Below are 25,568 nucleotides of genomic sequence, written 5' to 3' on the forward strand. Positions count from 1 at the left end.
TTACTAACCCCTGTGTCTGTCAGTGTCAGCTCTTTGCCCTGCTAGGCACCTTGTAAGTGCTTAGTGAACAGAGACTTGGTGCTTCTCTGTTCTTCCCTGACGAGCCTTGTTCATGCTCCATGATTTTCATTTTGAAGGACTTCTTGGCCTCACCATAAAAGAGAATAAAACAAGAGATGTTTCAAGAACTGGCATATTTTCAATTATTCAGTCAATTTTCCATTTTCTTTTTTCCTTTTTTTCCCTAGTGAAATGGCAGAAAATCTAGACATAGGACCTACACCAGCCCAGCTAAGTAACAAAGTGGGGAAATTATACACTTGCTTTGTATCCAGAAACATGGCAGGATTTTTTATTTTTTAGAATCACATAATGAAAATGATTATAATTTCTGCAGAGTAGAATGTAATCAAACTGACAGAATTCTTTTTTATTCCAAAAAGTTCCTAATTTGGATGTGTTTATGAGCAGTGGTAGGTTTACTAAAATTAGGGACGTGCACCAGTCACTGAGGCAGGAACAGAGGGAGATTCCTGACAATCTCTCATCAAACCTGTCCCTCAGTGGTGTGGGGAAAGCTGCCTGTTTCTCTCACCTAGGCTGGCATTCCTTGTGTTCTTAGGAGGGTCAAGGTGAGATCAGTACGTGAGGATTGCTCTTGTTGACCATCTTTCAGAAGGCAGAGTAAGAGTACAACAGGTCAGAAAAAATAGGCTAGAGAAGGAACCTGAAGAGCTTTTCAAATTGGGCATTCTTCCTTTAGTTGTTCATTTTACTTCCTAATCTCCAAATTAAATACTCACAAAGAAAACACATTTTAATTCTTTGCATTTTTCTTATGGCAGCAAAGGAAAAGAAAGTGTTCTCATTAAACATGCATAAAGGTTTCTGTGTAGTTCTATCTAATTACGCTCTTCTAACCAAGATCCAGTTACCTCCCTACCGTCTCTGCCATCAAGTCTCCTGCCATCCACATTTCTACTTCTGGCAGGGTCCTGTCTCTGGGCCCCACCAGCCCAGGAGAGTGAGTGCACATGAATCAGTAAATGAGAGCACAGGCTGTGGGGAGCTGGTCTAGCCCAAATGGGATGATGGATATTTGTTTGTGGGCCATCTTAGAAGTTCAAAACCTGGACCCAGCATTGATGTGGACAAAGAGGTGAAGATGTATAATGGGCAAAATGTTGGGGCAAATGGAGTTATGAGGCTCAGGGCCTGAAACAGAGATGCTTGATCTTCTGAAGTTGCTTCTTGCACAGGTGCCCAGCCTGCTCAGCTCGGTCTCAGACTGCTTTTTACAGAGTTGGACCAGGCCATTTATTTTTGAAGCAGAGAGTACAGCTCTGGACATTATTGACAACCTGAACATCAAAGAATACTTTATCCTTCCTGCAATTCCATGTATTAGAAAGGAAAGGTCTGTTATTTTTGAAAGAGAAATAAGAATTCTAAGAATTCTTTCTCTGGATATTAGAGTGAAGAATGGTATGTTAGAATGTCATCTGTCCTTCACCTGGTTTCTTGTGGTTAAGAATGTATGTAGTTACATCATTTCATCCATACACAATGCTGTGAAGTAGATGACCTGGGTTTTATCATTCAGTCTTGCAGTAAGAGGCATATCAGGGCCAGAGAGGTTAGGTGACTTGTCGAGGGTTCCATGCTGGTGTGTGATGGAACCACCCATAATTCACCCAGGTCTTTTGAGTCCTATCCTCTCTCCAATGCATCAAGTAGCTTTTCTAGCACTATTGGAGAATACCATTTTTTTAAATGGATGTATTCCAAGTAAACTTTCAATAATAGACCTTTACATATTAATCATTGCCTTTTTAATAGAAGAGTTTCTTTTTTAAATTTTTAAATAATTTTGCATATATATATATATATATATATATATATATATTATTTGACAGACAGAGATCACAAGTAGGCAGAGAGGCAGGCAGAGAGAGAAGGGGTGGGGGTTTGATCCCAGGATTCCTGCCAAGCAGAGAGCCTGATGCGGGGCTTGATTCCAGGACCCTGATATCATGACCTGAGCCAAAGGCAGAGGCTTAATCCACAGAGTCACCCAGGTGCCCCATGTAGAAGAGTTTCTTAAACATACAATTTCAGGTCTTCTTATTTAATTAAAGATAATATTTAACCTTCTTTTGCTGAGAACCATCATTATGATATCAAGTATTATACCATAGTGTGGATGAGGACTTTGTGGAATATCAGAAAATTGACATTCCTGCATACATTCCTGATGTCGGTTTGCTTTCATGGATCATTTATGTGTTTCTCATAAAAGTTACCCTCTTTCCCTGGATGGAGACACCAACATGACTGCACGCGCGTGCGCACACACACACACACACACACACACACATGAGCTAGGCCTGTAGCCTCGAATCACCAAGGCCATCCAGGTAGCTCTTTGCCTCCTTCAACTGCTTCAAATGCTTTTGCATCTCCTGACTCCACTCATCTGTCAGTTTACCTCTGCCTTCAGAGTACCCCCTGTTCGCTGGTCTGTGGCTCCAGAAGCTTCCCATCTTTAATATAATAGCCACTGTGTCCTCTACCTTCCTTCTTGGTTTTTGATTTTCCTTCTTTCTTGATTCTTCTCCCTACCTTTCCACTCTCCCACCTACAATACATTTCATTGTTGTAGGCTCGTTGACTGGCCTTAATTCTTACCTTCAAGTCAGCAAGGCAGTCATAGCATGGCATCAAGATTTACACAGGAGCAAACCTTTTATCATTGCCTGGACTTTCCTTGCCTATGTAGATGTTTTATTTTCTTTGTTTTCATCTTAATCAATATTTTGGATGTGTGCCTTTTTCGGTTTTGTGCCTTTGCCAGTCATTTTATATCTGTTTGAATACATAACTAGATCATAAACCTTATACAGGTTAGAATTGTGTCTCTTTGCTCATGTTTCCTAAATGAGCAAATGATTGAATGAATGATGTTTGGGGATGCCAGAAATCCAGGTGTTAAATAACTTTGGATTTACTTTACATATATTATTGATTCTGGCAATAAACGAATGCCTTTCTTACATTTTCAAGTAAAATATATATCTATCTGTTATTTTTAGAGTTATTTCAATTCATGAGAAACTATCTAATCTTAAGCAAATAGCTGAAATATCATTGCCAGCAACTCCTGAAATTGCTTCAGATGACAATGTGTCTGAAATGCAAGAAATGGAAGAGAAATCAATTGATAAGGAAATGGAAGTAAGTTATTTTGGAAAATTGTACTGCCGTTACAGCATTATAGGTGTCATTTTACATTATTATTTATTATTAATTATTTATTAATTAATATTTGTTATTTATTATTATTTATTTATTATTTACATGATTTAACTAAACTTGAACTTTGTGGTTCTTCTGTTCTCTATTTTCTCTCTTTAGAGTATCAGAAATGATCCAACTTTTTTGGATACATAGGTAGTGTTTCCTTCAAAGCTCTTCTAAACTTACCAATTATAAGAATCTGATGGTGAGAGGGAGGGTGGGAGAGGGTGGTTGGGTTATGGACATTGGGGAGGGTATGTGCTATGGTGAGTGCTGTGAAATGTGTAAGCCTGATGATTCACAGACCTGTACCCCTGGGGCAAATAATACATTATATGTTAATTTAAAAAAAAGAATCTGATGTGAATGCATACAAAGGCAATCTAGAGAAATCATCCACATATCACTGTGAATATCAAGAAACAATGCTCTGTAACTTTATATTATTCTTTTATTCTTCATTCTTAAGTCTATTGTTTGAACATTTTTATCACTCAAGAAATGTGTGAAGAAAAACTAGGAAATACAGATAAGCATGTATTTTTCCGAACTTTTCTGTGCCTATGTATTTTTTGAACAACAAAAGAGGTTGCACATCTTAATGGTGTATTATTAATTTGATCACATAGTTGAGTGGTTTCTGTGGTGGATTGATAGACTATGTTTGGAGAAGAGGGTAATTTCTTTCTTCTTTTTTTAAAGATTTTATTTATTTATTTGACAAAGATCACAAGTAGGCAGAGAGAGAGAGGAAGGAAACAGTCTTCCTGCTGAGCAGAGAGCCTGATGTGGGACTCAATCCCAGGACTCTGGGATCATGACCTGAGCTGAAGGCAGAGGCCTTAACCCACTGAGCCACCCAGGTGCCCCAGAGGGTAATTTCTCTTTTACCCTTCCTAAGTTCTGAACCCGGCTGAGGAATGAAATGTAGGAGTTGGATAGTGGAGATCAAAATATCAGCATAATTAACGGATAAAACTGACTGATTAGCAAACATGGCTTTAGGTCTTTTACCAAACGAGCTTAGTAGCATCTCATCCCTGAATGAGCCAGACTTGCCCACCTAGTCACACAGGTACAACCATAGGATTTCCCACTACCGTTCCATCCCCACCAAACTCACTGCACATAGAAGCTGAGACCAACAGTTCTACAGGCTGGGTGCCTCCAAAAATAGAAGCAAAGATTGCCCAGAAGGGGCTGAACCTACCATGATCTTTTGCTTTTTCCAAACTCACCAGTCAGGTAAGTCCGTCTACTTTTCTGGCAGTAAATTAGCTACAAGTCTGAAAGAAGCTAGAAGTCTCCTTCTGGAGTGGAGTGGCAATTCTTACCCTATTTGGAAATGAGAGGAACAGAAAAATATTTGTTCTCCCCTAATCACTTGCTCTTTGAATTCCCATTCGCACATTAATCCGATTTCTTCAGTTATAGATTCTGTAATTATTGTGGCCATTTTTAAAATCAGGCAGCTCTGCAAGACTTACTGTAAAGGGACAATCTCCTACCCAACCTCTCCTTACTCCACAGTCCTCCTCTGCAGAGGCAACCCTTTTCAGCTCTTTCAGCTGTTTCTAGTTATCTACTTCCATGTATTTAGTAATATGTAGGATCACTCATGAAAAATGAGGCAACAAACAGCCTTCAGATCCAAGTGGGCCAATTGAGGCCCTGCTCCATGTCTCCTCAGGCCAGCATCCAGGCTCGTAATACATCAATCTGTGAAATATCACTGGTCACAGTAGCAGGAGGGAAGAAAGGGGGAAAATCACACACTGGCTCTGAAGGCTTCTGTCATATCACTTCCATTATATTTCATTGGCCAAATAAGTCACATGCTATGGCTTGGAAGGAGGAAAGCCAGAAATATTGATGAACGATGCTAAAAGCTAAAATAATTATTCTTTTTTCTTTGATGTATCAATTTCAGATATATCTGTTGATTTTATTATGGTATACAAGGATTTAATTCACTTATACTTCTTCCCAACTTCTCCTTTCCCCATTCCTGAGTATTGTTATATTTACAGATTTTGGTTAAATCAATATTCAGGTATTTACATTACTTACAGCCAAGTCAAATAGCCTACTAAGGTCATTTTCTTCTTGTATAAGCTTTGATTCTTCTTGACTTGTTTTTTTTTCCTTAACTTTCTTCTGATCATTTCATCAGAATTTTCATAGGTTCACCCACAGATTTCTTATCCAAGTGTTCATGCTCATCAAATAATGTCTCAGTTCCTTTATTTCTTCTGCTTAACTGAGGACTGCCTGCCCCCAGTGCCTGCCACACAGCTCTAATTCTGGGACCTCCCTTTGTTGCTTTCCTGGTTGAAATCCCAGCCAGTTGGGGCCTGGCTCTGTTTTTCCTCTCTGTAAGCTTTTAGGATCTTCCCTTCATATTTGGTTTGCTGTATCTTTTTCCTTAAACCACTTTTTGCTAGGTTAATAGTCAATTACCAATAATAAAACATTTTTACTTCTTAAAGAGTAGTATTGATATAGCTCTTTTTTTGTCTTTTTTCTAATTTTTTTTTTTTTTACCATTTTAACCTTTTCTTTTTATTGAATTATAGTTGTTATGTTAGTTTCGGGTGTAGCTTTAGCCCTTTTTTATTGTTTTCCTCATCTATGCACTCAAGTGAAGGCATAAAAGTTGGCAACTCTCCTCATTTTCAGAGTATACTTATTTGCATTTTGAGTCTGAATTTACCAGTAGAGTGAGTGGATGCATTTTTCCTTATTGTGAAAGCAACAAGCCCAGCTTTACAAGGATTCATCAGGCAAGAACAGTTAGCCTTTGCAGAATGCCACTTTCCCATACTTATATCTCCTCTGCTGTGTGCTTGGATTGATGATAGAACTGATATCTTAGGTTTTGGGTTGTACATCCCCAAATTGTTTCAGTATCTTTGTATGTTATAATATGAATTACCAGATGTTTCATGATATTACTGATATACTGAATACTAAATACTGAGCATGAAATTTCCTAGTAGATCAGATATCTCAAACCCATGAGGTTATATATATTAGAAAATAATAATATAACATACATATTTTTATAAAGTGTATGGTTGCCCTTTTATATCTGTTTTTAAAAAGAACTCAGCTCTGGCATCATTTTTGTACTTCTTTTGTAGATCACTTAATAATCACAGTTTTTCAATTGTAGACCAAACATATCAGAGCCATAGTCTAGAATATTCTTTGCTGAAATTGTCCCTGAATCCACTTCTATATAGTTCATATATGGAAAATGATTATTTTCTCCTGAAACCATTTGTTTTCTCAGCTTAGATTGTCTGAGGCAGGAGAGTGAGCGTCCATGAAAGCAGGGAGTCTAGGTTTTGCTCTACCACTCAGTTTTCTACCTAGGGTCAGTCACTTTTCAGGGACTTATTTTCATCTCATCTCTAAAATATGATCATTTCACTAAAATAGTGCTCTGAGATGGAGAGTTGTGTCCCTTGGTTGGAATGTGAGTCATCAGAAATTCCCTGGCCCCTTGTGGCTATCAAATTTATCACAATCAGCCAAATGTCTCAGTCAAGAGGTTGACTATGAATATAAACAATATCAAATAAATGGGGGTATGGGGCAGCATTTGAATGTAAGCAGAGGGAGGAATCCAGAGACCCTACCTTGCCTTAACCAAGGTTTGTGGCTTGTTTTCATGTCCTAATTGGAATGATATATGTGAGTGGATCAGTCCTTGAGTAAAACAGAATGGCTTTCAGTCCTGATGTTCTCTGCTCAATCTTTGAATTTGTCTTATTCTTCGACTTAGAAAATGTTTCTTCAGCTTTAAGTAGGGCATTTTTAGGTATGTTTTAGTTCTGTTGGTTCTATGTATTAGAGAATATCATCAAATGGAAGACAAACCAATATTTGTTTAGGTGAATTGGCAAACAGAGTAGTTCAGAACATTTAAAAAGCTGAGAAATAGAAGGAACATATAAAGTTTTCTCTTCTTCCAATATGTCAGCTGGAACTTAAAAAAAAAAAAAGGCAGCTATATTCCGTGTTATAACAAATCCCATTCACTAAATCTGCCAGTTCGTTGTCATGACAACCTTCACTTGATGCTAATTGGAAGTTAACTAGGACACTTGAAGAGATCGATTCTGGTCTGGAATTGGATAGGATTTCATAACCTCTATAATCTATTATATTTATTTCTATCACAGTATAGATTTTTGGTGAGTTATTAAATAGAAGGGCCCAGAAAATGTGCCTTTGGTTGATATGGGGGATAATGAATCTTATTCTCTTTCTTATTCCTTTCCCTTTTTTACCCCCCACCCCCCAACCTCCCACCAAAGCCTATAGTCTGGAATAAGCTAAGAAATTCAGAACACAGATATTAGTATGAGATGTATTGAGAGGGCTACACAACAGGTGTTCTAATCAGTTCTGGCTTGAAAACTGTGTATGTCCTTCTAAAATGAACAACACTGGCTCAGAATGACTGAGTTATTTTAATCTGTCAGTTGTAGCTTTAGGGTTATCTTCAGAGTTTACCAGGGACTTGAAAGCATATGAAAGATGTAAACCATCCTGACTTTAAGAGACAAACATCTTATTTGGAATGATAGCATACTGATATGAAAAGCCTAACATATGTTTACCAATTCACCTCAGGTTAGTTCAGCAAACATTTATGGGATGCCTGGACTGTACAAGGCAATTAAAATTTGTATATAGTCAAGGTGCCTGTGTGGCTCTGTCATTTAAGCATCAGACTGTTGATTTCAGCTCAGGTGTTGATCTCAGGGTTGTGAGATCAAGCCCCATGTTGTGCTCTGCACTGGGCATGGAGCCTGCGTAAGATTTTCTGTCTCTCTCTCCCTCTGCCCCAGCCTCCAAAATAAAATCTTAAAAAAAATTATAGTCAACATATCTCAAATATCAAAGGACTATGAAAACAGAAAAAAAATACATTGAACATTAGCATCAATTAACAAATTCTTTTTGAGGAACTATTATGTGCAAAAATTTTTCCAGGCTTGGGGAGGAAATAAGAGCATACAGAAATCTGTACAAGTAGGTCTTTGTCATGGAGGAGCTTAATCATTGTATGGGTCTGGCTGTAAGTACCTAGATGTCATTCATAATGAGCCCAGCCACCTGGTGGTCCTCTTTTAGCAAAATGTGGCATTCAAAGAAACATCAGTCTGATGTTCAAAACCATTGAAAATAATCTAAATCTTTGTGGAGTCTCTCATAAGAACATTTGAGAGGGAATCCTTTCATAATGCATAGCAAAATTTCTCTTAAATCTTTTCCCCCAACTGTGGTGTTCTTTAGTATCTCTCTGACATCCACATGTGGCCCTCTGACGAAATAACCCAAAATACCCTTTACCGGTACTGTATTGTTTTGCCTTTTACATGTTTATATGTCTCTTCCTCTGTCTTTACTGCAAATTCCTTTGCTGGGGGTCTTATTCATCATCTTATATCCAATATCTAGCCCAGTAACACACAGCCCTGACACACAGTGCTTCTCTATTACTTCCTTCTGGCTGAAGGGCACTCAGAGCCGACTGAGGATAGAACAAGAGAAGGAATATAAAGTCAGGGACCGAATGTTCTACTCGGGACAATGTTGTGTCTGTTGTGGTGGGAGAACAGGGTGTATCCAGTGGGAGATGGGAAGACATGGGTGGAATGAAGTGCTTCCTCCTCTCTGATTCACCACATGGTACTGTTAAGAGTCCCTCTCTACTTTTCTCCCCACTAGACCATAAATCAACTGCTTAAGGACTCTCTTTCTGTCTTTTCATTACCAGCTTATGGCACTTAGGATGCATACAGTAGGTGTTGAATGAAAAAATGGTGAGTGAACTTGGTTCTGTAAGCAAGGGCCAGGAAAAGGGAAGGGTGGGTATGGGTGGTAGGAGAGGGAGGGGGCAGCACCTGGAAGGACTTCTCATAATCCACCCTATGATTTGCTGAGATTACCCTGGTGGCATGTGGAGGAGGAATGAGGAAAGCAAGAGTTTAGAGGATGGAAAACAATTTAGGAAATTTTTTCCCCATAAGTGAAAGAAGATGAGGATTTCAACTAAGTCAAAGAATCAGCATGGATATTTTTGAAGTAACTCAGAAAACCATCATAGAATCATCAGATGCTCCTTTTTAAGGGAAAAATGGCAAAGATTGAACAAGGGTCATTCTTTGCTCTCTCAGTGCCTTGCCAGCCATGTACAGTATACCTCTGGCAGCTCTCTGCCTGGTGTGACAAGTTCAAGGCTGCATTTCTGTGGTAGCCCAGCATCCAATCAGCCAACTTCTGATGTTTATAATGGTTTACTACAAATAATGCCAAAGAAATAGGATGTTGTTGAGGTGAAATTTCTGCTTGATAAATGTTGAGATAGGGAGCGGAAGGCAATTATTTATCAGGTAACATTGTTGTCTTCATCTGTTATGTGAAATGATTAATGATATAGACAGTCTCATTTTGTTTGATAGCTCTTGATGAAATCATGACAGTAACGCGTCATGGCTGTTACTGAAACCTTCCCTATAGGGAGGAAACCTACTTTGACCAGTCCTGAGAACTCAATTAGAAATATGGAAATATAGATAAATAAGAGGAGTATCAGAGTACAATCAGGCCTGAGAACTCAATTAGAAGTATAGAAATATAGATAAAGAAGAGGAGTATCAGTGTTCAGAGGAGTATCCTCTCTGTCTTAAAGTAGACCAAGAGCCTGGAAGGTTCATCACTGCCAAGTAGTATACCCTGATCAGTTCTGGATATCCTGCTTGCCCACCACCTTTTTTGGTCCCACTGAAGCTGGCCCACTTCTCGCCGTGATCGTTTTCTGCCCAAACAGTTTGAGTAGCCTCGTAGCTAATTTCTCTTTCTCTTGTTTCTGAGTCCAGTTCACCTTTAAACTGTGGCCAGAAGTATCTTTTTTAAAGTGATCAAATCATGATTTCCTCAGGCCAGTGCCTCTAAAATTCCTTACTTTTACATGTTCTAAGTTCACCTCTCCAGCTTTATTTCTCATCACTCTCACTGCCATGCTTCCTATACTAGCCCACAGTGAAGACCATATCAGATGTTTTGTGTTCTTGAATATCCACTCTTCTGTTGCTCACATGGCTCCCTCCATCTGGAATGTTCTTGTCCCCATTCTCCGCCAGTAAAATCCTACTATTCATTCAAGGCTCAGTTCACATGACCCTTCCTCCAAGAAGTCTTTCCTGTTCCTTACAATTCCTCTCCCACATTCAGTTTCCTCTAACCTATTCCTACCCATGTTCTGACTATGTTCTACTTGGTATTTTACTTAGGAGTGTACGAATCTATTCTTCTCAGCTATTGAACACTTTGTGAGGATAGGGTCTGTTTCTTCATCTCTGTGTTCCACAGCATCTTGAATTTATTTGTTAAATTGAATTGAATTTGCAATAGCTTTAGAACTCTAAAATGTGATCTTTTCTATGTTCATGTATTTATTAAAACTTAAATATAATATGGTTTGGGGCTGTGAATTTAGTTGTTTGCTTCTGTATTTTAAGGTTTTAATCAGCATTGGTCAATCATAATTTAAAAATTAGTGTAACTTTATATCATTTTCATATTTCTGAATGCTGGTACACATGTGTATTAAACAACAATAAAAGTGAATTGTTGCTGGACACTGGCAACTTTACAAAGTAGGCAGAGTTTATCTCTGACAGTCTTGTAGTCATGACTCCTTTAGCTATAAGTAAAGGAAGGCTCCTTACACTAGTTCAAGTAAAGTAGGTGTGGTGGAAGGCAGTATATGGCAGGGTACAATAAGTAAGCTCATACATAGGGGCTGGAAACCAAACACAATGTGCCTCACAGAAAATGGAACTGGTGAGTCTGGAGCCAAGACTATGCTTAATTATGTGTGTGTGTGTGTGTGTGTGTGTGTGTGTGTGTAAGTTCTCACACATCTGTTTCCTTCTCTTACTCATCTTACATCTAGCCCAATGGCTGCCTTTTCCATGTTTGTGTCAGGACCTTCAGCTACTATAGTTAGTACTCACTATAGATCTCTTCTCTTGCCCTTCCTTCTATGAAATTATGATAATAGAGAACCTGATTGACTCATCCCTGCCCATGAGTAGGTCCATCTGGGGTCAGAGGTCTACACATAAACATGGCTGTGTCCACACAGTAGGGGGTGTGGCAGTGTCACCAGCAACGGACAATGTATGATACAGACTCTTGGTTCCTTTTCATTTACTCTCTCTGTTTCTTTCTCAATTCTTAACCATTCTTCTCTGCTAAAATCCCCTTCTGGGGTTTGAATCTCTTTATCCCTCGGTTCTCTTCTCAGAAGAAAAGTGATTTTCTAAAACTTTATTCTGGTGTGAATTCTGTAACATATGAATTTTAACAATGAAATAATGTATCATTCTTAAATAAATCTTATCTATTGTGGCCATCCTGTGTCTTTTCAAATAATTTTAATTATATAAGGGATTGTGACCTATGAGTCTTAGTTTTCTCCTGGAAATTAGGGTTAGGTGGTGATGCAAGAAAAGACAAATGAAATAGTTCATAACTAAAATATCTAGTAGTTTACCAGTAATTTCAACCTCACCTTATTGTCTTCTTATTTCTAGAACATGATTATTGAATGTTGCTCTGAAATAATAAATCTGTTTTTGACTGATGGAGATGTAAGACCATTGTCTGAGGTATGTATCTTTTTGAAAATGTATCTGATTCTCTCACAAGTATTATTGTTGCTATGGAAACAGAAATACAGAAAACATCTATTATGAAAGTATCAAGGGCCTAACCCTCCTTAATTAATGTGAAAAAGTGATAAACAGGAGTTTATAATAGCATGTTGTTTTGGTTAAAAATATTCTTTGTTAAAAAATCAAGTACAGAGAATTATAAAGAGGATAATTTTAAAATCATCTCAACTCTGCTATTCAGAGAATAACCAACTATGGGCATTTTAGAGAATATCTCAAATTTTTTCCACATATAAATAAACATTAGAATTTTTACATCAATGGAATTATTACTGTACATGCATTCTATAGCTTGATTTTTTTTTTATTTAACAGTAGTGTTATGGAGATATTTTTATGTGAAAAGTCTACCTTGTCATGTTTAATGCCTGTATAATGGCATAATGGTCCCTTTTGTATATTTGTTGTCAGGCTCTATTTATACAACTAGATTTTTATTCAAGGATCTTGAGGTTGATGGATTCTAGCATATACATATTTCACCCTTCTGTATTATCTCCTCATAGTTATTTCTTATGAGTATGTTTTTAGAGTTAAAAAGTATATATACTTGTTTATTATGGTAGGATATACATAATATAAAATTTATGTTTTTAAACATCTCTAAGTATACAGTTTAGTGGCATTAAGTAAATTCACAATGCTGTGCAACCATTTCCACCATCCATCTCCAGAATTTCTCACCATTCTAAACAGAAATTTTGTATCCATTAAATAATAACTACCCATTTCCTCTTCCCCCAGCTCCTGGTAACCTCCATTCTACTTTTGGTTTCTACTGTACTATTTGCCCATCCTAGACACCTGAATGTAGGTGGAGTCATGCATACTCATCTTGTATGGCTGGCTTATTCCACTTAGTTCAGTGTTTTCAAAGCTCATCCTTATAGCACATGTCACTCCTTCATCCCTTCTTAAGGCTTGATAATACCCCATTCTGCAGATGTACCACGTATATTTATCCGTTCTTTTGTAGGTAGTCATTTGAGTTGTTTCTCCCTTCTGGCTGTTGTAAATAATGCTGCTTTGAACGTGAGTGTAGAGGCATCTGCTTTCAGTTCTCCCAGGATCTACACTCTCTCACTGACAGTAGATGAGAGGGCCAGTTTACCCATGTATTCCTCTAGATGGGCTCTCCTCCCCAACCTCTCCTTTCTCTTCCCCTTCCTCTTCTTTTCCCTCTCTTCCTTGTCTTCCTCCTTCCTTTTTGCTAACCATTCTAGGTATGGTAAGTGAAAAAGATGACATTTTCAGTTATTTCATATTTACTAATCATCTGGCCAAATATAAGTTTATATGTTTGTTGGTAATCAGTGTTTCTCCTTTTGTGAAATAGTACTCACTCAGTCAGTCAGTCCACAAATCTTTAGGGTGAGCTGTGCACGTGTCAGGAAGCCCTTTCTAAGACCCTGGAGAGCCAGATGTGAACAAGCAGCAAAGACCTTGCTCTCTTGGAGCTGCCATTTTTGTGGACGGAAATAGCAAATAATAGTAAGTCACTAAGCAGGATAATTTCAGATTCTGTTAAATGATATGAAAGAGAAAATGGAGTTATATGTTAGAGTAGAGTCAGGTCAGCAAACCACAGCCTATGAACTCCATCAGGCCCACTGCCCATTTTGTAAATAAAGATTTATTGGAACACAGCATGCTTGTTTGTTTATTTGTGATCTCTAGCTGCTATGAGCTATAGCAGCAGAGTTGGGTAGTTTTGACAGAGACCATATTGCCCAGAAAGACTAAGTTATTTATTTTCTGGCCCTTTATAGGAAAAAAGTTTTCTAGCCCCTGTGATAGAAGGTAACAGGAAATGGGGCAAGAGATTAGATAGAGTAGTCCAGGAAGACCTCTCTTAGGAGATAATATTTGAAGTAAGAACTGAAATATTACACTGTGTTTCTCCCACTGGATCATTAGTTTCTTGGATAAGGAGCAGTACTTATCTTAATTTTTTGAATACTTTAAAGTGCCTAGCACCATGTATCACTTGGTTACTCTTTCTTGAATTGAATCAAAGTCTCTTTAGTTTTGTTTTTCTTTTTTTAAGATTTTATTTATTTATTTGACAGAGATCACAAGTAGGCAGAGAGGCAGGCGGGGGGGAGGGGGACCAGGCTCCCTGCAGAGCAGAGAGCCCAATGCGGTACTCGATCCCAGGACCTGATCATGACCTGAGCCGAAGACAGAGGCTTTAACCCACTGAGCCATCCAGGCGCCCCACTTTTAAATATCTGAAATTTAATATTTGACTTTTTAAAAAAAATTTGGCCATTCATGTCCTTTTCCTGTTTTTTAAAAGGGGAACCTAATTTCATATCATAGAAATACATAGATTTACCATGGGAGACATTATAATAAAGATCAAGTTTAATCTAATTTCATACAAACTATGGTTAAAAATAGGTCACCGAAGGAGGAGTTGCTATTTTAAGACACATGATATATAGCACTAATGGGCTCGGGCATCTGACAGAACTGGGTTGGAATCATCGCCTTGAATCTTACTAGTTGTACAACCACAGGCAAGTTATTTAATTTCCCTGAGCTTCAGCTTTCTCAAATGTAAAGTGGGGGTAATAATGCCAACACTTCACAGCTGTGAGGACTAAAGGAAGTAATACATGTTAAGTATTTGGAATAGCGCCTCGCACAAATAAATGTTTGGTAATTATTAGCTGTTTTAGGCATCATCACCACCCCTACTGGTGGTCATGCCTTCCGCGTGTGAATTCTTCATCCCCTAGTCATCTAATTTCAAAGAGATTTTTAGAATCGAAATTTGTTTTGAAATATTGACAGAAAAGGAGAGGAATGGTGTTAAAGACAAAGATAGGGCACCTGGCTGGCTCAGTCGGTGGGAGTATGCAACTCTTGATCTCAGGGTTGTGAGTTCTAGACCCACATTGGGTATAAAGATTACATTAAAAAAAAAAAATCTAAAAAAAAAAAAAAAGAGAGAGAGAGAAAGAACCAGGAAGCATTTTCTTTGTGATGCACATCACTGTTGAATCCTAGAAGCACTGGGTCAGCGTGCTGGATCCTGACTTGTGATCCCTGCAGTGAAAGGCTCCACCAGTCCAAGAGAAGGAGCCCCCCAGTTGAACCCTATACGGATACCTCCCCTGAAAGCAACCCTTACCTAGTTGTGCTGGGGTGGGGCATGGGAATTTCCAAGCCTGTTCCAAAAAAGCAAATTGTTAGACAAACAAAATGACATGCCTTAGTGAAGCCGTATTTGTCACGGAGATGAGATCTCACTGTGCAATTTGGTTCCTTACTGAACACACCTGTTGCAATCGCCTTCGCCTATGCTGCGTCTTCCTAATTAAAACAACTATCGCCATCCACAGCCTGTGACCCAAAAAAGCAAGAAGATGGAGGAAGGAAATGAGCACTCTATGATAAACTTCTTAGTGAGTAATCACAAGGGATTAAATGACCATTAGAATTCATTTCGGGTGTACTAACAACAAAGTAATCCTTTCCTTGCCTACATAGATTCAAATTATTGCAGTTTCCAGGTTGTCAGGTAGGATTCAGTCCTGATGCTAAAAATATGCCTTCCGTTCTTGCGGTGACTGACCATGAGGAGGACTCAGTCATTATATGCAACCGTCTGCTCATCAGTAATTATTGACTCCCAGCTGCACAAGGACATTGGTGTGTAGCTACTTTTGTCACTGCAAAAGCAGCAGAGGTTAAAGGCCCTGTGTTCAGCTAAATTAAGTATTTTCCTATTGGTTCACATTATACAAATAAATTTACTGTGTGCGTGTGTGTGTGTGTGTGTGTGTGTGTGTGTGTGTAACTGACCAGAGTCATACAGAATCAGTATGGAAGGAAATTCCTAGGAGCAGAGCCTGATTCAAAGGTGGAGAAGGTGATTCTAAGCCAAGAGATAAGTCTCACTGTATAAGAAGATTAGAACTAGTTTTTCTTGGCTGCATGAATTTGGTAGGATTTCTTTTAGTTCAGGATTTCTAGCTAGACCTAGCATAGTGCCAAATAATAATGATAATAATCATTAATGCAAATGCTACTGCTAGTAATAATTTTTATTGAGCACATGGTATGTGCAGACACTACTCAGTGTTTTAAATAAAGTATTTCATTGAATACTGCAAGAGTTCTGTGAAGATGGTTATTATTATTATCCCCACATTAGAAATGAAGAAATTAAGCAGCATGTTCAGGATCTCACACCTTGTAAGTGGTGGAGGCAGGAGTCAAAGACAGTCCTGCTTCAGTCTGAGGTCTGCATCCCTAAGTTATACCCAGTGAATGTTTCATTAGAATAGGGAGCCGATGCTACAGAGAATTGAGGAATGAGAGTGTGAAAGTTGCAGGTATAGATGAATCTTCAGGAAGGTTTGGGTGAGACGTCTGCAGGGGTGGAGAAACAGCGGGAGGGAGCTGGTCAGGAGGGGACTAGGAACGGAGCTGTGAGGAGGGGAAAGGACTAAGAGGGGAGGAGGATGCCTCTTAGAAGAGATAAGGACAGACTGTGGAGGAGGGCCTTTGGAGAGGCTGGGAACACAGAGACATTGACAGCGTGAGCAACAGAGCGGACTGGGAACAGAGGAAAGACACCTCTTTCTCTGTGTCTTGGGGGTAGCCCATGAAGGTGGGAGGGAGTGTGACTGAGTGGAAGAAAAGGGTGGGAGAAGCTGAGGGAGTTCACACCCAGAGGTTTTCACTTTCTTCACAAAGTGAAGGCAAGTTTACCTGCTGTGGAGCAAGGTCGGGGGTGGAGAGCATGGTCTTCCAAGAGAAAGAGGAAGGTGTTGAGTATTCACAGTCAGTCGTTGGGTGTGTTGAGCGAGGAAGCTGAGCAAGGACAGATAAGAGAATCAAAGGCCACATGGAGATTTACAGATAATACATTTGTGGGGGGCACCAGGTGGCTTGGCTTGTGGGTTTTCTCTAGCCCCCTTGCCTTCCTGGACACAGGAGAGGAAAATGCCAATAGAGGCCAATGCTAGAGGAGAGTACTAGCAAGGCAGCTGAGAGCATGGGAGAGGCTTCATAGCCATGAATTTACCTCATAATAGATCCCCAAACTCCTCCCTTCCACTCTGAAAGGGCACCAAGATGGCCTGATGTCTGCCATTGTTTCTCAAGCCCCAGCTGCGCATAAAATAGTTTAATTATGCAATATATTTCCTTAAAAATAACCTGAATTTAAGATAAAAAAAAATCCTTAGTGACAGATAAGTTCTAAGGACTTCCATGACATTTTTACGTACATTATCCATGTGCATTCCTTTTCACGTGGCTGAATTTAGTGCGCACACGTTCCCTTATTTCTGATTCCTAAAATGATCATTTTTTGATGTATTTTGGATCAGATATTGACACCAACCATAGGCTGGTCACTAAAATAATTATTATCTTTAAGAAGGTTTGGGTAAGAAGTATGAAGAGGGCAGAAGAACAGGTAGAGGGAGACACAGAGTCACAGATATATTAACCTATCTTAGTTTAGTCATTAGCATCTTTAATTTTATGTCTGACGTATTGATTCTACCATGTGACCACCTTTACGGTTATGACCCCTTTTGACCTTATGACCCTGCCTGTGAGCTGGGGAATCATTCCACAATGCTAGCATCTTATCTTTTGCTCTGTTATCATGTAAAAATGGGAAATAACCCACCCTAATGTGTTAACCTAACCCAGACTGCCTCGTTATCACTGCCTCTCAGGCCCAGGGTTTAGATCCCTGTACTTAGCTCTTATCAAAATGCGTTCTAATGATGTGCTTCCATATTGGTCTCCCCTAGGAGAGCAGATTGGGTTTTATATAATAAGACTGGATCTTATTACATTTTTATGCTCATTGCCCTGCCCACTGCTGGCTCTCACAGAGGTTTTTAATAAATGTTTGTGAAATGAACGAATGCTCTTGATGCATCTTCCAGAGATCCCCCTGGGTTGCAGTTCTAGTCCAGACATTACCAGTGACTTTGGGTTCATCATCTCCATGCATTTGAATAGTAAACATCTGGCAACTGCATCCTCTTTGCCAGCTATTGGACTGGACATTGGGATACAGAAGAAACAGCTGGAGCCCCCGCCTTTGGTTTGGTGGGGGAGACAGACAAATACAAAGTAATTACAGTACAGGATAGCACAGAGGCCTGGGGGCCAGACGCCCCTCCTCAGTAATAATCTCAGTTAATATTCTTCTATTATCTTGACATAATTCTGAAGGTGAGAAATTCCCTGTGATATCCTTTAAGAGGGGTTCAATAATTCCCTATAAGAAATCAAGTTAGTAGAAGCTCCTGTGGTCGATGGTTCGGAGTTTTAATTACTTTGGAAAATGATTGGAAGGCAGTAGAGAATCCTTAGGTAGATATAAACATGATCAAGGGTGCCCATGAAAGCCTTTTCCTCTGACTAGGAAGACCTTTGAAAGACAAGGCAGAAAGCTCAAGCCCTAGGTTCAGTGGTAAAGGCATGATTTATGGCTTTATTCATGGGGATGGAAAGAATGGAACAAATCCCCAAAGCCCTGGAGACAGAAATGAAGATAGAAGTTTAAAAAAAAAAAAAAGAACAAGCCAACGTGAGCTCAGCTGCAAGCTGCGCTGGGTGCATGGCACCGTGCCGGCCCCAAAGGAGGAATCCCAGGTGAGAAAGACAGAGTCCTTGCCCTGAAGACCGTTTAGAGAGAAGGAATGGGGCTAATGCTTAACAAAGATGATGGTCGTGGTTTTAAAATGGGTGACTGTTTCGCATAAAAGTGGGAAGAAAGAGACTAACAGAGGTTAAAAGACCTGCCCCAAGTCACACAGCTAGTAACTGTCCCAGTGAAGACTGGCAGACTCCAGAGCCTGGGCTCTAGCCATGATCATCACACTGAAGCCAGCAGTGTCCCCCTTTTCAGTCTGGGCCCTCTTGGCCATCAGCGGAAGGGGCTGGACTGAGCCATAGGTGGCTGAGGGAGAATGAGTGAGTGGTCGTGAGTGGACAAGCTTGGGATCCAACTGCCTGGCTCCAAATCCCAACCCAGCCCTGATGTCGCTAGTTGTGTGACCTTGGCGGGTGGTTTATCCTCCCTGCTTCTGTTTCCCTATTTGTAGGGTGGGAATAAAAATTATACTTAGCTCCAGGCATCTGGGTGGCTCAGTTGATTGAGCTTTCGACTCTTGGCCTCAGTTCAGGTCTCGATCTCAGGGTTGTGAGTTCAGGCCTGGAGTTATCTCTGCGCTGGGCGTGGAGTCTACTTTAAATTAAAAAAAAAAAAAAAAAGTACTTAGCTCATGGGTTTGTTGTGTGGATTAAGTGAGTTAATCCACATAAACTCTTAGATAGTGCCTGGCACCATCCTAAGCAAAACATTATGATCATCTCAGAGCCATGTGAATTCCTTTGGAGTTAGGCCCTTGTAAGCAGAGTAGTGGCTGTAGTAGAAAACATGCGTAGCATAAAGCATCTGAGTACTTCCCGAAGGAGAGGCTACAGGAATTCCAGTGCTAGGAATGACTGCTTGCATCACTTTTAGCCACATGCATGTCCCATTTTCCTCTGTTCCAATTACTATTACTATTTAACAAAGCACCCCAAAATCAATGGCATAAAATGACCCACATTTTACTAAATATTTGGAAAGGATCTGTCTTCATTCTATGGTATCTAGAGCATCAGCTGGGAAGACTCATACTTTGGGAATGATTCAGATTCTGAGGGCTGGAATCCCTGAAGGCTCAAAGTCTAGTTTGCTTTGGTGCTTGGTGCTGGCAGTTGGCTTGGGGCTGAGGGCTGGGGACACCGAGTAGGCTATGGGCCAGAACGTGACATGTGGCCTCTGTGTGGTCAGTTGGGCTTCAGCACAGTATAGCGTCTGGGTTTCAAGAATGAGCCTCCCAAGAGAACCAGGCAGAAGCTCTAGCACTGTTTCTGCCCCAGCTTTTTAAGCCACATAATGCCTTCTCCCTGTTAGTCCCAAATCCACCCAGGTTCAAGGCTGAATGTAGATTCTACCTCTTGATGGGCAGAGTGTCAAGGTCAAACTGTAAGAAGGGCATGGGGTTGGGAGTTATTGTTGCAGCCATTTTGGGAAAATGCAATCAGCCCCAACATCCAGCAGAGCACTCCCAATTTGTTGGCTTCTTCCTACTCTGACTGGAGGCCGCTCCTGGCAACCCGCTTAGGCAGCTTTTAAAATTAATTGGCAACTCTCCCCAGATATGCTGTGTAGCGACCCAGAAACTGCTGTGCATTTCTACAGAGAGGGTAGAAGATAAACCAGGTGGGTTGTCAAAGCACCCTTGGAAATGACCGAATGCAGCTTTTCTGGGTGGTGAATGGGGTTTCAGGTGTCCCTATTTATGCGGGACAGTTCCCACTTCACTTGTTTTTTAGGCTGTTAAATCTTAGACGCTGATGCCAAGCTATTTAATTTCCTTTGGCTAATTTCATTACATTACCCTATGCCTCTTTTTTTTTTTAACAAAACTTTCCAAATGGTGACAATAACCATGTGGTCTTTTAAACTGTCATTTACAGCACTGGGCTTAAGGTTTTACATATTCTACAGTAACTGTTTATTATGTCTTTAAAAATTAATTTTACTAATAACTATAACTTCTTTTGGTGGAGTTGAGAGTTGCAGATTTCCTTTTCTTTTTCTTCTTCTTCAGCCTTTTCTTTTTTCTTTTTTTTTTGGTACCAGCCAAGAGCTGTCTGAATAGATTTTATGGGCATCTGAATTACATCTTTCTTCTCTGAGACATTATCATTCTGTCCTCAAGTGAAGAGTATCCTTTGTGTGTAAGTTCATGAGACATCCACTTAATATTCTTATATTCTTTTGAAGACAATACCGAATGACATCAGTTCCACACTGCTTTTAAAACATAGCCCTGACTTTGATTCCATCCTCTCACTGTTCACTTCTAGCTGTCAAATTTGGCTAAGGGAAAAAGAAAGCCCTTAAGAAAAGGCCAGGCTATTAATGTGCTCTTCAAAATGCTAAGAAAAGGCTAAGCTGTTTATAGCGTTTTCAAAATGCTCATCTCTTAGAGATTTGCCAGCAATAGTGTCAAGGTGAAATACGTTCCCGCTCATCATGGAACCAGAGTCTTTGTGTTCTCTGTGCTCAAAGGACTGGTCCTACTTTTGTGAGACATGCAATTTGCTGGTATAATGATACTTGGATGTAATTTAAACCAAAATATAATCATGAACCTGATATTGTGTATTTACTTTCTAAGTGGCAAGCAGTGTGTATACTGCTGGATCAAGCAAGCCTGGCCTCATTCAGGATAAAACTGCATTTCCTAACCAAAGGGATGACTTCCTGAAGTTTAGTCACTTTGGGTATCTTCAAAGGAGGTGAAAGGCAGGGGTATAATTAGCAGATCTGTTTACTGCTTTCCATTTTGCTAAAAATGGAGGTAAACAGTTTCATTTACCTCATTCATTTTGCAGAACCTTTTGCCTTGATTAAAAAATTGTACCCTTAGCAATGAGATTATATTTCCATTTTCAGAGATACTGACTTTGCCTCATATAGCTGTCAACTAGTAAGCTTTGGAATTTCTCTGCACAAATGTTTTCATATTAAAATAAACCCACCAAGAAGGAGCAGGTGTAAATTTACCCATTTTCCTCCTTAATACTTAGGACACTAGCCATTCGAGATTTTTGCTCTTATTTTGCTTGTATCTCAGGCAGCTAATGCCATTATGTTTTTTTCTCAGCCACCTGCGAGAGCCCAGTAGGATAGGAAGACCGCTTGGTACAAGCTCTTGTCCAGTTTTGCCCCCTGTGGACAAGTCATTAATCCTTAACGACCCCAGGGCTGTTAGATTCTGCTAAGGCGGATACATTTGGAAGGAATGTATCTTGGATAAAAACATGAGTTAATTCTTGGTTCCACCATCTATTGATTGCATGACTGTGAGCAGGTTACTTTACTTCGCAGCACTTCAGTTTCTTGTCTGTAGGTTCTCCTCACGGAGAATTACGTTCAAAAAAGCATTCAATGCATTTCATAGTGGGACAGTGTAACGCCAGTGGTAAGCATTCGATACGTTGTGGTCATCTTTCTTTTTTCCTGCCTTAATGTGAAATGAGTCTTTGTTCATCTGACCATTGGAAACTTCCTTCTTTAGTGGCTTTCAGCCTATCTAAATATTTGCTAATTTTCAGAACAGTAAATGGGCACTTAATAGATGTATTATTATTTTTCAGCCATCCTTTTCTTTAATTAAACTTTTTGTTTTGAGATCATTATAGATTTACTTGCAATTATAAGAAATAATATAGAGAGATCCTGTGTACCCTTCGCCCAGTTGTCCCCAGTGGTTAACATCTTGCAGAATGATAGGATATCATAACCAAGACGCTGACATTTATAGTCAGGTTACAGAACAATTTTGTCACTACAAGGACCCCCCACCGCTATACCTGATTTCTGACAATTACTACTCTATTCTCCATGTCTATAATTTTGTCTTTTTAAGAATGTTATATAAAAGGAACCATTCACTATGTAACCCTTTTGGGGGTTTTCATTTTTTTCACTCAGTGTTAATTCCCCAGAGAGCTATTAGACTACACTTCTGGATGAGCCAAAAAATTCTTACGAACATTGGCACATTTTATTGTGGCCACAGAATTATCCAGAGCCCGAAGTTCCTGATGCAGTACCTGGGACATAATGCCTATAGATGTTCAGGGAAGCTCAGTGGTGAATTTCCACTCCACCTCCTTCCATCCTTCCTCCTTCTCCTGCCTGTTGTTTTCCTCTTGCCCCCTTCTTCTGCATACTCTTTTATTAATATTGACACACGAGGTTGATTGCTTAAATTAGAAATTCTAAAAAGAGTTCTGGGAAAGGATTTATGTGAAATTCCTTTGTAAATTGCAAACTTTGTTAGACTTTCTATTAGACGTTGCCGGGCAGTGTTGGCCATATTGTGAGAGTGGTTTGCAGGGAGCTTGCCGTGTTTGCCGAGCTGAATCAAGAAGTCAGTGTGAGCAGCTTTTCTTTCCAGGCCCCGCACGGGACCTGCTGCTGCAAGTGGAATCTATGAACAAAGCCTGTCAGGCTTTGGTTCTAAACAACAAAGTCCCATGAACAAAATACGAACTTTAGTTCATGTTCTTTGTCGAGACTTTGTTCTAAAAAAAGAGTCTCCTCCTGGGGCGCCTGGGTGGCTCAGTTGGTTAAGCTGTTAAGTGTCTGCCTTTGGCTCCGGTCATGATCCTGGGGTCCTGGGATGGAGCCCGGGGTCAGGTTCCTTGCTCAGTGGGGATCCTGCTTCTCCTTCTCCTTCTGACCCTTTTCTCTCTCTCAAGTAAAAAAAAAAAAAAAAAAAAAAAAAGTTATGTTATTCACCATACAGTACATCATTAGTTTCTGATGTAGTGTTCCATGATTCATTGTAACATAATAAAATTAATTAAAAAAATCTAAAAAATGAAAACAATTAAGAACAAAAAGAGCCTTTTGTATCTATTTGCCAGACTATAAGCCCTGTGATTCCTGTCATAAAACAAATCAGGAAATGCCAAGTATTGTTTGAACTCTGGGGTTTTCACTTCTACATCCCTGGTCAAAAGCCCATAGGCAGACTGGATAGAGCCCTTCAGGAGGGAGCACAGCTTCAGTGTACCCGCTTATAGCATTTATTCCTCTAAGTTTGCTGCTGAGATTCAAAGTCCTGACCTTTAAGAGGAGTTAAACCCTTACTCTGATGGCAGCCGCTTCCCTCCCTCCACCCCATATGATAAGGAGAGGACAAACTTGCCAGACTTGCCAAAGCACACGTGTTCTAGACAGGATGGGCTGGGTTATGCTGTGCCCACAATCCCCAAATCTCCATGGCAATAAAGGTTCTTTTCTTTCTTATGCAAAGTTCTGTGAGGGTGGAACAACTCTCCTTCTACTTATTAGCCATGCTGTCTGGACCTCGTGGCCTCCAAGGTCACCACTGCAGGAGAGGAGAGCTAGAGGACTTCACTGGATGCTTTTAAGTAGGGCCACCATGCACCTCAGTTTGCCTGTAGCACTCATAACGTATACCTGTTGATGTGGAAAGATGCTTAATATACTTTCCTTTTATTCTCAGAAAGTGTCCCAGTTTAGGCAATAAATTAGGATAACTATTTCCAAGAGCCAGCATGGAATGACTATCATAATTTCTGTTCATATCGTATTGGCTTCAACCTGCTATGCAGGCACATAGAGAATTTTAGAGGGACAAATATGTATTTTAGTGAACACTAAATAAATATATATATATATATAATTTTATAATTATATATATATAATTTTATAATTATATATATATAATTTTAATTCCAGTATAGATAACGTTCAGTGTTATATTAGTTCCAGATGTACAATATGGTAATTCAGCAACTCTATACATTATGCCATGCTCATCATGATAAATGTACCCTTCTTCTCCATCACCTATTTCACCCACCACCATCCCCTGCATCCCCTCTGATAACCCTCAGTTCTCTATAGTTAAGAGTCTGTTTCTTGGTTTCTCTCTCTCTCTTTCTCTCGTTCATTTGTTTTGTTTCTTAAATTTCACATATGAGTGAAATCATATGGCATCTTTCTCTGACTGACTTACCTCACTTGGCATTATACTTTCCAGCTCCATCCATGTTGTTGCAAATAATGCCATGAATTTTTAAAGAGAAACAGTGCAATAACTCCAGCTACCAAGACTCTGTTGAGCAGATAGGATATAAATATGATATTCTTATGAACTAAACCATATCATTTAATCGCCCATGTAATAGGCTGAATCATGGCCCTCCCCCCCAAAGATACCTACATCCTAATCCCTAGAACCTTACCTGGTATGACAAAAAGTGCTTTGCATATGTGATTAAGTTAACAGTATCGAGATGGGGAGATTATTCTGGCTTATCCAGGTGGACCCTAAATGTAGTCGCAGTATCCTTATACAAGGGGGGCAGAGGGAGATTTGACAACAACAGGAGAAGGTTGTGATGAAGGAAGCAGACCTGGCATGAATGCTGTAGAGGCTACAAATCGAAGGGAACAGGTGGTCTCTAGAAGCTACAAAGGGAAAAGACCACAGATTCTCCATTTACAGCCCCCAGAAAGAACCAGCCCTGCTGACACCTTGATTTTTGTACAGGGAAACTAAATTCAGATTTTTTTTTTCTCCAGAACTGTAAGAGAACAGATTATGTTGTTGTAAGCCACTAGGTTTGTCAACAGTTTGTCACAGCATCAATCAGACATGAATATGTACAAACATTGTAAAGTTCAGCATGTGACCTTGGATTTCTGTTTCTAGTTATGGTAGATACTATTATTCCTATTATTATTTAAGATTTTGTTTATTTATTTGACAGACAGCGAGAGAGGGAACACAAGCAGGGGGAGTGGGAGAGGGAGAAGAAGGCTTCCTGCTGAGCAGGGAGCCCGATGAAGGGCTCAATCCCAGGACCCTGGGACCATGACCTGAGCCGAAGGCAGAGGCTTAAACCCACTGAGCCACCCAGGCA

At 39.8% G+C, this 25,568-nt stretch overlaps 1 protein-coding gene across 2 annotated transcripts in view; it reads left to right on the forward strand.

Moving 5' to 3' along the window:
• Positions 1-25,568, forward strand: part of CFAP54 (cilia and flagella associated protein 54) — a 317,324-nt gene that overhangs the window by 282,178 nt on the left and 9,578 nt on the right. For both annotated transcript variants that reach the window (XM_032874281.1, XM_032874282.1), the window contains 2 exons: positions 3,093-3,234; positions 11,916-11,990. In XM_032874281.1, coding sequence (XP_032730172.1) covers positions 3,093-3,234; positions 11,916-11,990 — 217 coding nt within the window. The remainder of the gene's footprint in view (positions 1-3,092; positions 3,235-11,915; positions 11,991-25,568) is intronic.

Source organism: Lontra canadensis, unplaced genomic scaffold (assembly GCF_010015895.1).
Source record: "Lontra canadensis isolate GAN:19392208 unplaced genomic scaffold, GSC_riverotter_1.0 scaffold52, whole genome shotgun sequence".
NCBI lineage: Eukaryota > Metazoa > Chordata > Mammalia > Carnivora > Mustelidae > Lontra > Lontra canadensis.